General features: G+C 38.0%; 1 protein-coding gene across 1 annotated transcript in view; it reads right to left on the minus strand.

Annotated features, from left to right (window-relative positions):
• LOC134750639 (RING finger protein 17-like) overlaps positions 1–3,631 on the minus strand; it is a 30,977-nt gene extending 27,346 nt beyond the window's left edge. The window contains exons 1-6 of the mRNA XM_063685862.1: positions 3,394–3,631; positions 2,091–2,332; positions 1,903–1,984; positions 1,684–1,815; positions 989–1,143; positions 444–524 (exon numbers count right to left, since the gene is read on the minus strand). Coding sequence (XP_063541932.1) covers positions 444–524; positions 989–1,143; positions 1,684–1,815; positions 1,903–1,984; positions 2,091–2,332; positions 3,394–3,451 — 750 coding nt within the window. The 5' untranslated portion in view covers positions 3,452–3,631. The remainder of the gene's footprint in view (positions 1–443; positions 525–988; positions 1,144–1,683; positions 1,816–1,902; positions 1,985–2,090; positions 2,333–3,393) is intronic.
• Positions 3,632–18,503: the final 14,872 nt, after the last annotated feature.

The raw sequence follows: 18,503 nt of genomic DNA on the forward strand, positions 1-18,503 counted from the left end.
GTAACAGACTACCGCACCGCACCGCGAACTTAGTGCCAGGTGGTGCTAGGTGCTAGGCTAGAACATGGGTCAAAATAATTAATGCAAATAAAAAAAATCATTTATCCATATTTAAATACATTTTATCGTATTATTATAAATCTTCATTTTTAGTTTTAAAGTGTGTCGACAGATGGCAGTGAATTTACTGGGGTTACAAAATTTACTATGACAGTACTGCTCTAGTATAAGTTACTCTATGCTGAAATGTTAAAATAGGTATTAGTATTTGAGAACACTTAATATTAGTTTTAATTTTGCGAATAAATGCCTGTATCACTACAATATAAATAACCGGAATAGTAGCCAGCATCTCATTCTTGCAACTTGGGCAAAACTTACAAGTATGTAAAACATTTATTTATTTTGACATTACTTAATTAGCTGTAACTTTAGGAACTTACCACTGCTGTTTTGGTAAGTCTCCTAAAGGTTTCGTCTACTTTTGGAAATACCCCATTTAGGTCTTCCAGAAGCCTTTCATTCTGAAAGTAAAAAAAAAACATTTGTCAGTAAGTCATTCTTATAACCAATGATAGATACATCCGTAATAGATGGATACATTCTAAGGAAAAAACGTGCCTCGAAAATCAAGAAAATTTGACTCGATCAGAGGGCGCTACTAGCTTTGGCCTACTGTCGTATAGATGGCGTTGACGGTTTCGTTTGTTATTTAACAATTTTTACGCATATCAGTGAAAGAACATGGGTCAAAATCATAAAAATAATTAATGCAAATAAAAAAAAATCATTTATCCATATTTAAATACATTTTATCGTATTTTTATAAATCTTCATTTTTAGTTTTAAAGTGTGTCGATAGATGGCAGTGAATTTACTGTGGTTACAAAATTTACTATGACAGTACCGCTCTAGTATAAGTTACTCTATGATATAACTAAGCCAAGAATAATGAGAATAGACTGTAATAATTAAAATGATAACTCACCACTTCTTGCATGGATGCTACATTGTGATTCTTACAAGACTTTTCACCTCCCACCATGAGGCAGTCCATACAAATAGACTTCTGACAGTCCTTACAGTAATAGTCAAGTGTCTTGTCACTGTGAATTTTGCACTGGTTGGCACGGATGAAGGGTTCTAAAAAAAAAGGTGTTATAACATATGTTAAATAAACAACATACAACACAAATAGCAACACGTGTAACTGCTGATGTGCCGTCAGAATCTTTTTTTTTATAGAAATCAAAATTTTCAATTTCAAAATTTTCAATTTCCTTTGTTTCCTGTGAAATTTCCAAAAACATTTCCAATTTTTTGGAAACTTTCCGCAACTTGCATATCTCTACATGTAACAGAACATTGATCAGACCTTAGGTATCTCATTGCAATGGCCAGTTATGTTAATTTACATGTCCAGGTACATTTTAAACTACATGTACAGTAACAATAAACAAAAATCAGTATCTTAAAACAACATCAGGAAGAAAAAAACTTAATTGGAATGATATAAGGTTTATTTTGCTTTACCTATGAGAACAGTTTATTGACTATATGTATATGCATACAAAAATATTAGAATAGAATATTTTTATTCGTAAACACACAGACAATAGACGTACATTAAAAGAACATAGTGAAAAATTAATGCAGTTGCTTCATTATTTCTAATATACTTGCCTATATTTTGAAGAACATGTGTTTTGAAGACTACAAAATTTTTGTGTGTCTTGTTGAAGCAGTTTTCACATAATATTGTTTGGCACTGTTGGCACATTTTAGTGGTAAATTGGTGGCACTCAATGCATTTTCCTGAAACATGTAAACTAGGTTGAAAACAATGTTTTATAATTATAACTCGAACATCAAAGACTGTACTCAAAATATTTCAAAAAATACCTGTTGTGTAGTCAGTATTCTGTATAATATCCTTGAGATCCACAAAATAATTTTCACTGAGATCATTTTTACAATCGGCTTCCTGCAAAGTAAATAATCTTTCAATAAATGCTTCTTTTCCATATTAGGTATTCAAAACTTATTCCAAATGTTTAAATAAATAGAGAAGAATTAACATGATTTCTTACCATCATGAGTTCCATGGCGATTTCTCCAAACATGGCCATGTTGACAGGAAACATTTTGTAAAAGTCCCTTTTGTTTTTGACCAGTTTGACTGGGTCACTTATCTTCATGTCTGAGGTTTGGCGGCACACCTTGCACTCAATAGGTTCGGCAAATTTTATGATGCTTTGAATGCATGTCTCACACATGGTATGGCCGCATGTCAAGAACAAGGGAATGTTCCCTTTTAGATGTGACCCAATACCTGTAAATGATTCATAGTAATACTAGTAATTCAGAATAACAGAGCAATATCCAGCATCAATTTCTTTGCCATACAATTAAATAAATTAATGTTCATAGTAATTTCTGATTACTTATTATTTTTGTACCATTATTATAGCATATACCTATTTGAACACAATCTGCATTTTTGTGACTTTATACCTACCTATGCATTTTCTAAAAATCTAATTAGGGTAATCTGTGATTGATGTTAATGAATCAGCTAACAGCTTTTTTCATCTTTCATCTGGGTACCTTTGGCTTCTATGAGTAGTATTGGCTGGAACTTTTATTTGTTGTGAAATTTATGTATTGCATACAAGAGATTGAGATTTGTTTACCTAATCTGGGTATCAAAAATCTCAGTGCTGATAAAAAGTAGGCTTGTGTAGTACATGTACTAAAATCAAAAAGACACGATTTCCTCCACTGTACTAGACCGAACTATTCCCTAATGATTCTGCTCTTAGTACGTTTTAGTGGTTTACTAATGTATTGCCAAAAATCGTTTCCCAAAGTATTACTTCCCAAACTATTTTACGCAAATTATCATTTCGCAAATTTTCATAATCCAACCTAACCTAACCCAACCTAGTACGTCATTTTCATTTCGCAATATGGGGTTGGGAAATGTAATGGTTGCGAAGTAAAAAACTTGCTAAAATTTCATTTGGGAAATGAAACTGATGCCATAAGTTTGTTGGGAAGTGAAATTTGGCGAAAAATATTTTGGCTAAACGGCGGTATCCCCGTTTTAGTACACTACACGCGTTAAAAAACATAAATGTATGTAATAAAGATTATAGTTCCTTAAAGTACACAATTTGAAACCACCAACTTACTAGGATCAAAACATCGATTATGATAGTATTTAACTCATTCTTTCTCTAAATAAAATTAGAAGGATATCTGGTAAGTGCCGGCTAACGTTATTCGACTATACTGATTTTAGAAGGATACTATTTTAGTATAGATCTAATGAAAAATACTGAAATCTAAACAAAACAAAACTCAATATCTAAATACAAACAAAATACTTACATGTTACATTATAAAGTTGACTGCAGTTCGGACAAGACTTTTTAATATTTACGTCCATGATGTAAAATTTTCGATAGTATCAGTTTACTTTTATTATTAACATTATACTATTTAATCATTACTAATTGCCAAGAAATAAGTTTTCTTAGATAATAACGCTAGTCGCTATCATAAACCGAATATATTATATTACTTTTCTGCAGAATCCTAATTTTCGTCGGACCGCACACGCCGTTTTCGTAAACAACGAGAAAAGAAAAGAAAATATTGTACACAGCAGTGTAGCCAACTCGGAATTTGAAAAAATGCTACTTATGTCTAAATTATGCCATAATTATGCTAAATTATTTTGGAATGTGCTAAACAAAAATGCTAAACAATATATTGGTACGTAACTAAAAAATGAGGATCTTCCACATAAATCAAACGATGCTGTTTCTGAAAATTTTACACAGTCAAACCAAGCTAACTTTGCCCCGACTTGGTTAGCTAATGCCAAATTTCTTTAGCCTCCTCCACACTCGTGCGCGAATCGCGGCTTCGTGCCGCGTTTCGCGCACGAGTGTGGAGTGAGAAATTGAAATGTGACGTTTGTAGTGACTCTCCACACTGTAGCTGTCGATCCATTACCATACCATAGATAACACAAAACAGATTATTGAGTGTCTAGACGAGACAATTTTACGCACAATTTGATTAGATTGACAATTTAATTGGTAACGCGTATGAAAAACAGAAACGCAAGGACATTGTCTTGCCGGTTTCACTATGTAATTGTGTATTATAATTTAATTTCTTATCAAAGTGACAATTGTATTTTCTCGTTGAAAACTACAACTACAACATAATAACAATATTTCACCGTTTTACGCAAATTTCTGACTGTGTCACTATTAAGGTCCACGTACACAAAAATACAAAAGCCAGGTGGTTAAGGTCTGTCAGTCTGCACCGACGTACCGACCTTACAACAAATGTCATGTGATTTTAAATAACTGCTGGCTATCACCTAGCACCACCTGGCACTAAGGTCGCGGTGCGGTGCGGTAGTCTGTTACGGTTTATAATAGGGGATATTACTGCAAAGTTCTGCCACCAGAGTGCAGCACTAGCCTTTATAGTAAACCATAGAGTAATTTATACATACTGTAAACATTACATACCAAAACTTATACATACCGGCAAAGAGGATATAATAAGATAGAGCGGTACTGTCATAGTAAATTTTGTAACCACAGTAAATTCACTGCCATCTATCGACATATTTTAAAACTAAAAATGAAGATTTATAAAAATACGTTAAAATGTATTTAAATATAGATAAATGATTTTTTATTTGCATTAATTATTTTTATATGATTTTGACCCATGTTATACACACTGATATGGGTTAAAATTATAAATAACAAACGAAACCGTCAATGCCCTCTATACGAGAATGTGCCAAAACTAGTGGCGCCATCTGATCGAGAATCAAATTTTCGTGATTTTCGAGGCACGTTTTTTCCTTAGACTGTATCCATCTATTACGGAGTTATAGTTGGTCAAACCAAATTGGCAGTAAATAAGAACAAAAAAACTATACTCATCCGTTTCTTTTGGGTGCTAGTACTAGTGTAAGACAAAGACAGTCAGATTCTCTCTGTCTATGTTCTTCTTCTTCTCGTGTCGATGGTTTCAGACTGTGCGGGACCAGAAGGTAGCGACATTTATCGCCCTGTCTGTCGCATCACGGAGATCCCGCTCACAGAGCAGGCCTGCGGGCATGCTGGACAGGATATCATGTGCTCCATCGTTTGTCGAGCCGTCCCACATTGGCATTGGGTGTCTGAGCCGCTTAGGGCGCCCCACTTCAGCATGTTCTCCTTGCTACGGCCGACCCGGGAGCGCAATCGGTTCAAGGCTTTCCAGATCGGCCACGGCTGTTTATGCCCAGCGGGAAGCGTTTCAGCGGGGCGGACGTAGTCGTCAGGAGGGGCGCGGGCTAGTCGCTTCTGGGACGGCGGAATCCGGATGGCTGCAGTGCACCGCATAAAGCTCCTACGGCTCTTCAAACGAGACGGTGGTAGCTTGTGGCCGTGGAGAGGATGCCTTGGATCTTGTTCCTGCTTCAATTTTTCGACGCTACACGCCACTTCTCTGCGGGTTTCCGGGGGCGCAATTCCTGCCAGAGGGTATAGCTTATTAAGCGGAGTTGGTTTGAGGCATCCGGTAATTATGCGGCAGGTGTCATTGAGTGCCGAGGTAACTTGTCCTGCGTGGGCAGAGCGGTGCCACACCGGGCACGCGTATTCGCCGGCCGAATAGCAAAGTGCCAGACCAGTATTGCGAAGGGTGTGCGCGGAAGCGCCCCAGTGGGTTGAAGTGAGTTTCCGCAGCAGACAGTTTCGCGAACTAACCTTCTGACGTGTTTTTACACAGTGGCTCTTAAAGGACAGCGTTCTGTCTAGGGTTATTCCGAGGTACTTTGGGCACGGGCAGTGCTCAATAGCGACTCCATTCCAGGCAACATTGAGCTGCCTGTTTGCTTCCCGGTTTCGTAGGTGGAATACGCACGACTGAGTTTTTAGGGGGTTTGCTTTCAGGCAGTTCATCTCATAGTACCTCGTTAGACCCTTTAAGGCCGCGGACAGTAATTTTTCGGTACCCTCGAAACTGTCACTTTGAGCCGCTAGTGCTAGGTCATCTGCGTATGCGAATCGCTGGGTTTTCTGCTGGACTGGCTGATCATTGGTGTATATGTTAAACAGCATCAGGGCAAGCACACTGCCACCAACCACTGCCATTTTTTTGCGAGCGCCAGCGGTTTTTTTCAGATTGCAGGTGTACTTGAAATCGGCGGTTGTGGAGCAGTTAGCGAAGAACGTTTGTGAATCCAGCATCACCCGTCATATCCTTAACTTTTAAGAGCAGCCTTTGTATATTCACCGTGTCATATGCGGCTGTTAGATCCACAAAGACCAATCCTGTAACCAAGCCAAGCTCGAACCCGTCCTCTATATGTTGTGCCAGCTTTAACGTTTGACTCGAGCATGACTTTCCTGGGCGAAATCCCGCTTGTTCTGGGATTAGTTGCGGTTCAATAATCGGGACGAGGCGGTTTATGAGTAATCGTTCTAGCAACTTATAAGTGTGGCACAACAGAGATATGGGACGGTAACTTTTCGCATCCGAGGGGTCCTTTCCTGGCTTGAGGAGTGCGATCACTTTCGATTTGCGCCATGCTTTTGGTATTTTAAGTGACGAGATACAGCTATTATACAGTTCCAGGAGCCAGTTCCTGGCTTTCAGCCCAAGGTGTTTTATCTGCTCCACGGTCAGGTCGTCAATGCCGGCAGCTTTACCATTTTTTAGCGATTTCATGGCAGTCTCAAGTTCGTGGTGGGTGAAGGGCTTGATGAGATTGGTGCAAGTCTGATGGTTAACGGGTACTGGTGTCGGTTTGGTCAAGCGGCCAGTGGGTTTGCCGTTAAGCAGAAGTTGAGTAGCTACCTGGTTAGCCGAGACTTGACCTGGGTTCGTTGGTGGAGGTGGTTCACCGGTGAGTTTGCGCAAGTTTGACCACGCTTTCTTGCTATTATGTCTATGTTTGAAATGAGACAGTCCTTTGACAAACTATATATCTATCTTTGATACCGGGAATCATGAATCGAAAATTTCGCTATCAACCTTTTTATCGTTCAAATATGCAAGAGTGACAGAGATGTTAGATAACGAAATTTCGATTTTCTTATTTCGCGATAGACCCTCATATTGTGGTACTGGCGCCACCTACGCAGAGTTTCGCGTAATATTCCCTATTTCTCGTATGTATATAATTTCCTTTAGCTCCTATCCACACTCGTGTGTGGAGCGGCTTTTGACGGTTGTGCCATGGAATATCTATCATTGCCAAGTAGATTTCAAACTTGGCTTAGGGACATAATTCACTTCATTCACTAAATTGTGCTAAAAATTATGCCAGATGCCAAATGGAAAATTTCGATGCCAAAGGGTGTGAAATTATGCCAGGGGGGGGACAGTCCCTTAGAGAGCCATTTATTCGAAAAAATAGCGTCATCTTTATTACTTAACTCGGAACTGGTTTTTTTATGTGGCATCCCCGCACCCATGTTGGCAACACTGTATCTGTTATTGACTTAAAAGTAAAACAATTTTGTTTCGTGCTCCTCTTTTTATATTTCAGCCATTTAAAATATTTTATTTCTATTATATTTGGGTCAATTTTTGAGTGGGCATTTTTTGCAAATTGAATGTGGGATAACACAATTGCTTATCAGCGTCCTTATGCTTGGCTAAGTTTACAATGCCGCATTGTTGTGCATTTGGATGTTCGAAGAAAGGTAAATTATTTTGTCTAGAATTACTACTACTAGACATTTTCTGTTGTTGAAATGTTGATATACTGCGATTCGAGATGTTAAAATGGTCACGCAGATGTTACACCAATTGAATTTATTTAAAAAAATAACTTATTTCAGGTGCGGTGCTGCACGTTTTTCCAAATCCAAACAAACACCCTGATCGATTTAAAGTTTGGGTTCAGCTTATTGGGGGCAAGTTGGGCACCCCATCAGCTTATGAATTTTATAAAAAAAAGAGGATTTGCGATCTTCATTTTACCGAAGAACATAGGAATCGCTTTAAGCGATTAAATGCTATAGCAGTACCGACCCTATGTCTACTTGGTAAGTTTCTATTATGTATAACGTAAAAACACAATAATAACATTTTATAACCGCCACAGTATGCCTGACTGACTGTTTTCAAGCCTAAATCACTATACTGATTGTGCTAAAGTTGTACCAAAAAATAGCAGTTAAATTTAATAAATCTAATAATAATAAATAAATAATATAGGACATTATTAAGCGAGGTTTAGACTAGCAAGAACTTTCATGCAATTTACGTTACATTGCTGCCTACTAAGGTAAACTTCATTCAAAATGTTTATCAGATACCGCAATGTATTGAAAATTGCATGCAAGTTCTTGCTAGTCTAAACCTCACTTTACACAAATAATCCAAGTCCCGCAGTAAGCTCTATAAGGCTTGCGTTGTGGGCACTAGACGACGATATATATAACATATAAACTTTTATATAAATACTTAAATACATATAAAACACCCATGACTCAGCAACAAATGTCCCAGCTCATCACACGAAAGAATGCCGTTACCTACCGGTTTAGAACCCGGGACGGGACCATCGGCTTCATAGGTAGGGTCACTACCTACTAGGCCAGACAGGTCGTCAAAAGTGAATGCGAATGACATTAAAATTTAGAACTGAACTTATGCAACAATTTTGCATATTATATGCCTTGTGTAAAGTCAGCAATGCCATTGCAGGGGGGGGGTCACTTTTTTCTGCAGATGACTCTACCAGCGCGAGCTACGCGCTACGAGCATAGCCAACAACATGAGAATCCACCACAACATCCACCTTTCAAGATGTTGCTCCTGTAACTGACATTCAGCCCACCTTTCATTCTGCTGCTTCTGCGCCAGGTAATTCACGATCCTTCCGCCATAGGTATCCTTTTTTTAGGGTTCCGTACCCAAAGGGTATTACTAAGACTCCGCTGTCCGTCTGTCCGTCCGTCTGTCCGTCTGTCTGTCTATCACCAGGCTGTATCTCATGAACCGTGATAGCTAGACAGTTGAAATTTTCACAGATGATGTATTTCTGTTGCCGCTATAACAACAAATACTAAAAACAGAATAATATAAATATTTAAATGGGGCTCCCATACAACAAACGTGATTTTTTTGCTGTTTTTTTCCGTAATGGTATGGAACCCTTCGTGCGCGAGTCCGACTCGCACTTGGCCGGTTTTATTTACGTGAACTTAGAAGTTTGATTTTGTCCCAGCTTCAAGGGACTGTAGACCTGAGTTATACTTAGGTATATAGTTTTGATTTCTACTCTATACCTCCACGACCTCTTGAGATAAAGGATCTTTAGCGACGTGACAGCGGACGTACAGAGTCGCACCCTAAAAGGCACAATATTTATCAAATTAGCCCCCAAATATGTGGGTAGTGACTGTTTATGTCATTGCGATTACCTATATAAATAAGTTTTTGCGAAAAAATAGTTTGGTATGTACAACTTTTTATTGCTGACTGTAGGTAGGTACTTTTCTTTACACGTGCCGTGCAAATATACTCTTCGAGACAATGCTAACAATCCGAAACACAATTAGTTTGCGTTGGTTTATCACAGAGTTCTCAAGACCAAGTCCTGTCTCCGTCATCAGATCAGCTCCACGTCATCATAATATTGGATTGTCATCCGATTTACATGTGTATGCAAAATTTCAGCTCAATCGGAAGTCGAGTAAAGTTCAAAGTGTTTTTATTTAATAGTAGTAGTGTTTGGTAGTAGTGTTTTTATGTAATAGTAGTGGGTCAAATTTGCTTTAACATCCAAGATTTGACCCACGCTAACTAACATTCAGTTCATACCTACCTCCTAACAGTCAAGTTAAATAAAAGCTTGTAAAAAGTGCAAAACGAATGTATCTAATTATCAAAGCTGCTCAAAAATGTCATGAGAATCGATTGAGAAATGACAAACGGCGTACATACGAAAGCATATTTACCTACCTAAGCTGAAAAGGAGATGTTTCGCTTGCTTTCGCTCACTCAGTCATCACTTCACCAGTGTCTGGGCTTATTATTATAATTATTAATTATAGCAATATAGGTATACTGTTAACGGTACTTTCGAATCGTAATTTCGGTTAGCTCGGGATTTGGTACCTGCGTCCCAAACCTACCTACGTACCTATTTTTCCACCCGTTAAATATACTTTTAATTTTTTTTTTAATACGTCGGTGGCAAACAAGCGTGCGGCCCGCCTGATTGTAAGCAGTCACCGTAGCCTATGGATGCCTGCAACTCCAGAGGTGTTACTGTTATAGTTATACGTGCACGTTGCCGACCCTAAAACTACGCACCCTCGTTGAACTCTAAATAAATGATATAAATATATTTAACATAAATTTTGTATGTAAACATATGTTTAATACGCTTTTTCAGACACATCATGCGCCCAACATAAGTACTTCTCTTGGGATTCACAATCAACCTACCTTTCATTTCGCTACTTCTGCCCCAGGGTGGCCCCAGGTAAATAACAATCCTTGCACTCACATACTAACTGTGCGTCACGTAATTACGTACATGTGTGTGTGTGTGTGTGTGTTTTTTTTATTTTATTTAATCGACAGATGTCCAACACCTAGCACTACCTAGCTCGCGCTATACGCTCAAATTTGATATAATAATACATAATGTATTAATACGAAATGATACAAATAGGTAAAGCATGGCTTGGCCCAACTTATTTTTAGGACTTTACTAAGACTCCTCTGTCCGTCTGTTCGTCTGTCTGTCACCAGGCTATATCTCATGAACCGTGAGTGCTTAGACATTAGAAATTTTCACAAATGATATATTTCTGTTGCCGCTTTATCATCAAATACTAAAAACAGAATAAAATAAATATTTAAGTGGGGCTCCTATTCAACAAACGCGATTTTTTTGCCGTTTTTTTGCATAATGGTACGGAACCCTTCGTGCGCGAGCCCGACTTGCACTTGGCCAGTTTTTTTATGTATGTTCGCCGATAACTCCGACACCCGTGATCCGATTTGACTGATTTGAGTAATTATTTTTTAGTTTGAAAGGAGGTCCTCAATTTTTAGGATTACGTACCCAAAGGGTAAAAACGGGACCCTATTACTAAGACTCTGTCTGCTGTCTATCTGTCTGTCTGTCTGTCTATCTGTCTGTCTGTCTGTCCGTCTGTCACCAGGCTGTATCTCACGAACCGTGATAGCTAGACAGTTGAAATTTTCACAGATGATGTATTTCTGTTGCCGCTATAATAACAAATACTCCGCCGTGATTCGCGCATGAGTGTGGAGGGCCCACTCGAAACAGAATAAAATAAATATTTAAGTGGGGCTCCCATACAACAAACGTGATTTTTTTGCGTAATGGTACGGAACTCTTCGTGCGCGAGCCCGACTCGCACTTGGCCGATTTTTAAAGGTACATTACATGTATAGTGAGTTGGGTGTTTTCTTAAGCAACTCGAACATTTTCTCTCGAAAACCATCAATTTGATGAAGTGAATCTGATGATGATGATTTTTTGATAATAATGTTATTTTATAATATGCAGTATATTCAGCGATTACTCCGACACCTTCCTGTGCACTGTGGTTCGATTTGAACAATTTTTTTTTTTTAATTTGAAAGACGTTACCTCCATAGTGGTCGCATAATATATTTTTCCCCTCACTAGCTCGGAAAGCCGCCTTTTATCCTTTAAAACAAGCGGGGAAAAACGCATTTTATCCACTAGTGGGGAAAGTAATTTGACCTTGGATGGAGCGTGTTTAAGTAGCTTTTGACAGATAACAAAACGTAAAACGATCATAATAATGGTTCGTTCGATATTAATTATCATTAAATAAATGGTTTGAGAATTTAATATACAATACCAAATTTTGCTTTATTTCATGATTTTAAGTCATAAACCTTAAATTCCATAAGAAACATTTGGTTTTTTTTAAATGATGTTGAATGTTGTGATGTTTACTTTAGTTTAGTTTAGAATAGTAAAATTTAATATAGATTAGAATGTATAAATTAGATTAATATAATAATTATTCTTAATGTAATGGGTTGATACCTAAATAAATAACATTTTTTTTTATGTAATTCTGAACGCACAAGTTGAGTCGATGCAATTTCAAAACGCATCGTCAGAAATGTCAACATTGTCAACAAAAATTTTCTCACCGACTCCGACACGTAAAATTACATAACTTCCAGTTTTCTGTTATAATATCGTATTATCGTAAAAAAAATGAGTGATTCGAGTGAGGAAGATGATCTAACCTGTGGATGTTGCACTTTCCTCGCTATAGTGAGGGGAAAAGTTTTGTGTTACACACGGGTGCAAATTTATTTTACTTCTCGTGTTGAAACACTCGCTACACTCAGAATTCTATTTTAGAACCACTCGCTTCGCTCGTGGTTCAACTATGGAATCCTTTCGCTTGCTCGTGTTTCAATTCGACACTCGCGGGTAAAATACAACTTTGCACCCTTGTATAACAAATAACTATTTTGGATCTGATGATAGTAATGTTGGAATACATATATGTTATCCATGAGGAATTGAGGGAACTCCTTGATTTTTAGGGTTCCGTACCAAAAGGGTAAAAACGGGACCCTATTACTAAGACTCCGCTGTCCGTCTGTCTGTCACCAGGCTGTATCTCATCAACCGTGATAGCTAGACAGTTGAAATTTTCACAGATGATAGATGATGTTCGCTATAACAACCAATACTAATAAGTACGGAACCCTCGGTGGGCGAGTCCGACTTGCACTTGTCCAGTTTTTTTAAGGCACGTATATGGTGATTTCGGTGTCTTATAAAGTAACTCAAGCATTTAATCCGGAAAACTACTAATGTTAGGGGGTGGACCTGGTGATGTAGACCACGGACTATATAGTGGAACTTTTCTATTATTGTGTATATTATGATTGAGTGTATTATGATTTACAATGTAGGTAGTACTGGAAATGACTAAAGAAACTAAGAGGTGAGGGGTAGGTGTGAGAAGTGAAGACTGAAGACGGTAGAGGGTGTTTTGAGGTTGGGGCTTGACGATTCATGATCCGAGAGGCTAGGCAGTTGAGAGGTGGCTTATAAACGTGAAAATATTTCTGTCTGACTCTTTATCATTTTCACGGCTAAACAACTGAACCGATTCAACTGATTTAGGTGAAATTCTGCATGAAGCTAAAAAGTTTAAGCCCTGCAGGTAGTCCTTGATTTGTTTTATATTTTTAATTTATCTGGTAGAGGGACGGCAATATAATTTAGTCTCAATCCTACGCTTGCGTGCTATGGACAGTTAAAAATAATATACGCAGGCAATACATAAACGCATTGGATTTATACTGACGTACTGTGTTAGTTACTAGGTACCTACAGAAAGCAGGTTCATTGCATGATTATGATTTCTAATTGTTATATATTTGCTGTGACTTATTTTTCAAGAGTGTTTTTAATAAAAAGACACTTCAAAATCGCTTACCTTCTTTCTAAATTTTCTAATGTAAAAAATACGAAGTAGGTACATATAGTTTAGAATTATGAATGACACCTCTAAGTCTACTGAAAAGTTTGACCCTTTATGTCATAAGTCGTAGCATTACGTTGGAGTTTTCTTTTTTATAAATATAAGCTTTATAATACTTTCAGGCACCAGGCACTGCCAGCGCCCAACATTTGCTCCTAGAATTGACTATCAGCACATCTTTCATTCTGCTGCTTCTATGCCAGGTATTTGATGGTTTCTATTATGTCAAATGAAGTGATATATGATTGAAGAGCATGAGTAGTAGTAGTCAACTACATACAGAGGAAGCTTTTATTTTGTAGTTTCGCCATGTCCGTCTACATGCCTGTCTGTTTGTCTGTCCGTCCGTAGCTTTGTTACATGATCGAAAGGCATCCGATTCGCACATCGCTCCGGTATTTTAGCGATAAAACGCTATGCGCGTATTATAGCGACATTCCGCTTGCACGTCGGAATCGGACGCAGTGTGCCATGTGCCTTAGTACTAGAAAGCTGCAATTTGATATGGATATATAAAAAACAATGATGCCGACAAATGGTAGAATAAAGACTAGAAATAGTTATTTGTACCGTACCGTACCGTACCGTACCGTAGTATGAAGTTCATGGCCTTCACTAAATTAAAAAGCTACATTGTTTCACTCCCTGGAGTGAGGAAAGTCGCACTTTCCTCACTCCAGGGAGTAAAGAAAGTAGGCTTGTTCGAGCTGCTGAGGTGAAAAAATATTTTACAGTACATATGGTGCTACTTTCTCGCACTAGTGCGTAAAGAGCACTTTTCGTCCATATGTCCAAAGTTCAAAGGGCCATATGTACTGTAAAACGTTGTACGATACACGTGCGAAAAGGTAATTCGCAACTCGTGTCGATTTAAAACACTCCCTGCGGTCGTGTTTTAATTTATCGCCACTCGTTTCGAATTTTCTCTTTTCCGCACTTGTATCGTAAATAACTATTTTAGCGTACCTCCCCCACACGTATTTTTTTCGCTTCAACCCTATGTTAACCTGTACAACATCCAACGTGTTATTGGACTTATTGGATAGGTCTTCTCTTGGACAGAATGGTAACTACGGAGCCCTACACTGAGCATGGCTCAACCTGCTCTTGACCGGTTTTTATTACAAGCTTTTATTTTTCTAGCAATATTTGTATGTACGTATATATTGTACGCATGTTCGGGTCAAATCTTACAAGCCTAGACCAACTTCTCATTATTAGGTTGAGCTAAAAGTTCACTTACTTATAATGTAAGTCGGGTGACAATACAGTACATATTATGGTTCCATCGAGCTTATCTGATGATGGACATAGGAAGTGGCCATAAGAACTCTGCGATAAAACAACACAACCTAATTGAGTCTCGGTGAGTTTCGTAAATCGCCAGTGTGATATAGGGCTCTTAGCGATAAAAAGCTGTATTGTCTTTTCTGTATTTTGATTCTGGATCAAAAAGGGAATCAATTACCATTAATTATTTTTTTTATTAAAATACATGTGAGAAACATGAATACTAAATATTTTTCTAAGGTCTCGATAGTTATGAAATAGTGGTGAAATTGTTAGGTCTCCTATTTTCGGAAGTACTTACCTAAACAATGATTATGTAGATTTATTTGTATTGTTTTCTTCTAGTTACGCCCGCTATACAACAGTCTGAGGTGCCTACCATCATCAACAACATATGTACTGCAGATTCTTCTGTATTTGCAGAACATAATTATAGTGTGATGAGTCGTTCGAAAAGAAAGACATTAGATGAAGGTAAATATTTATAACGTCACCAATTATTATAACAAGATATAAATAACATTTAGTTATATTTAGTTACATTTAGTTTTGACATTTAGTTATATTTTGTTTTACAAAAAGGTGTGGATTAGTATTCCTGGTGTGTGATTATAATGCCACCACCTCTGCATTGTGCGCTGCTGCGCCAAATTCCTTTTCGGCATAACCTCTTTTTGACCGAAGCGTAGCGAAGGTCTACGGTTTGACTCGCACATTTTGCTTTTGTATGTCCGGATGTTCTCCTCTACAGGTCGCAATTCTCAACCGATTCTCGTGAAATTTTGTGACCAAATTCTATGACTAAATAGAATTTTTTTGTCGATCCGGTTTTTGGAAATTTTTCAAAATGGCGGAGTCGTGATAGCTCCCGCCTACACAAACAGTCGTATCGATATCATAACAGTATCTTCTTTTTGAGATATGCTTACAGATTAAATGTCGAATAATGCAGAAAGTTTGTATGGCTGGTTTGGGGGGTATTTAGATATTTAGTTTTTACTCGAGAAAGAGTAGCTGAATTTCGTCAACTTAGGTAAGCACTATCATGGCGTGTTTTGCAAACATTCGCTTTTTTCGTTTGCACCGGGTGGTCCCTGGTTCGATCCCCAGTAAATTGTATGCTGCTATATACCTAGTCGGCTCATAAGTTCTGTCACTGGCCTTTAAAATTTAAATTTGGAACTCCTAAAACAAAAACCGTTCTGCATTTGAATTTCGAATCTTTATTAAATATTTGAGTAGTATAATTTTGCAATTTTCTGTTTTCTTCAACATGGAGTGGACGCTTAAAGATAGCCGTACCGCAATAATTGCACTATATCGTTGTGGTCACTCGCCGACTAAAATTTTTAAGCTACTTGAAAATTTAAAATTCTCACTAAGATTTGTGTATCGTACCATAGAAAGATACAGTGAGGTCTCTAGTTTAAATGACAAGAAAAGAAGCGGTCGTCCGCGTACAGCTAGGACTCCAGCGGTTGTACAAGCAATTAGGGCACGCATTGCCAGAAATCCCGCTAGGAAACAAAAAGTTATGGCCCTCCAGATGGGTTTGAGCAAAAACACGGTGAAAAGAGTGCTTAATCAAGACCTGAGACTTCGTGCTTATAAACGAAAAACTGGCCATCTTCTCAATGGTCGGCTTAAAGCTTTAAGGCTTAAAAGATCTAAAGCTTTATTGAAGAAGTACGCTAAAAATAAGCACCGTTGTATACTGTTTTCGGACGAGAAAATTTTTGACATAGAAGAAAACTGTAATAAACAAAATGATAGAGTGTACGCTCGCAATAGTAAAGAAGCGTCTAATAGCATTCCCCGTATTCAAAGAGGTCATCACCCTTCATCTGTGATGGTTTGGCTGGGAGTTTCTTATGCGGGCGTCACTAGTATGCATTTTTGTGAGAAAGGAGTAAAAACTAGTGCCAAAGTGTACCAAGACACGGTGTTGACTAATATTGTGAAACCACTATCCCATACGATGTTTCTAAACCAGCATTGGGTTTTCCAGCAGGACTCTGCTCCAGCCCATAAGGCAAAGTCTACACAAGCCTGGCTCGCCTCCAATAAAATCGACTTTATACGGCATGAAGATTGGCCCTCCTCTAGGCCAGATCTTAATCCTTTAGACTATAAAATATGGCAGTATTTAGAGGAAAAGGTGTGCCCAAAACCTCATGCAAATCTAGACTCGCTGAAAAAATCTCTTGCTACGGCAGTGGCCAATATCGACATGAAAGTGGTGCGTGAATCCATTGACGACTGGCCACGAAGACTTCAAGCCTGTGTAGATAATTATGGCGGTCATTTTGAATAAATGTTATACATTTAGATTCTCTAGTTTATAAGCTTTCAAACGCTGTACAAATTATACGAAATAAACTTAAACTTTTGATTTTATTTGATACTATGTATATGACAGAACTTATGAGCCGACTAGGTAGTTTTTTGTATTTTGTTTTTTACACTTAAATTTCATATCGTTTTTTTTTAATTTGTTTTTTATTTTTCTATTTTGAAACTGATCAAGCGCGGGCTAAGCGTATTCGTTTAATTTTTACAAGCTTGTATTTAACTATTTTAACTAGCCGTAAATAATATGTTTTATTTTTGTTATTTTAATTTTCTACAGTATTCTGAACGGCAGAGCCATACATTAAGTTAGCTTTAAGGGGTTCTCCTTATACCGAATTTCATACAATTTTATTTACTGTTTTTCTTTTAAAATACGTAGATTTCTTGCACCATAAACTTTGAGGTTTACGTTGTATAGATTCGTTTGTCTTAGCGGGTTTATGGAGCCAATTATTCAATAATATTATTCAAAAATTCAATAAAAAATTGAGAAAATTTGACTCAACGCCTGTCTGTGTGAGTGACCTTTACACTATCCATGTCAAACAAGATGGTGAAGTTATTTAATAATAACTAACAAAGATGTCATTTTAACACAGGTGACCTAACTAAGTAGTACCTAATTTGCTCGATAGGTGGTGACATCGTGAGGTCGAAATGGGCCGATTTTTAGGGTTCCGTATCCAAAGGGTAAAAACGGGACCCTATTAATAAGACTCCTCTGTCCGTCTGTCTATCACCAGGCTGTATCTAATGAACCGTGATAGCTAGACAGTTGAAATTTTCACAAATGATGTATTTCTGTTGCCGCTATAACAACAAATACTAAAACGTACGGAACCCTCGGTGGGCGAGTCCGACCCGCACTTCGACCGACACGACCTTCAACATATCTCCATCTATATATATATCTAAGCATTTCAATACTTTTAGAAATTCAAAAATCAGACAGGTATACAGGTTGGTTTGGGTCAGTGAGGGCAGCAACCAGATCCCGTGCTGCTACGCGAAAATGGTCTTAGAAAACCTTCCCTCAATTTCAAGTTAACAAATTAATGAAGATTGGGGTTTACCGATTTTAGAAAAAACATAGGTACCTACAGGATGCGAGAAAAAGGTCATTTTTGACAAACTTTTCTTTGACGTGAAACGTACGAGTAAAGGATGACTCACGTTAGACCGGGGCGTGACCGGGCCGGAGCTTCCGGCGCGTTGTTTTCTATGGAAAGCATTACGTCATGACCGGGGCTCGGGAGTGCGACGGTGCGGGCACGGCACGGGCCCGGGCCGGTC

The sequence above is a fragment of the Cydia strobilella genome, chromosome 2, assembly GCF_947568885.1.
Source record: "Cydia strobilella chromosome 2, ilCydStro3.1, whole genome shotgun sequence".
NCBI lineage: Eukaryota > Metazoa > Arthropoda > Insecta > Lepidoptera > Tortricidae > Cydia > Cydia strobilella.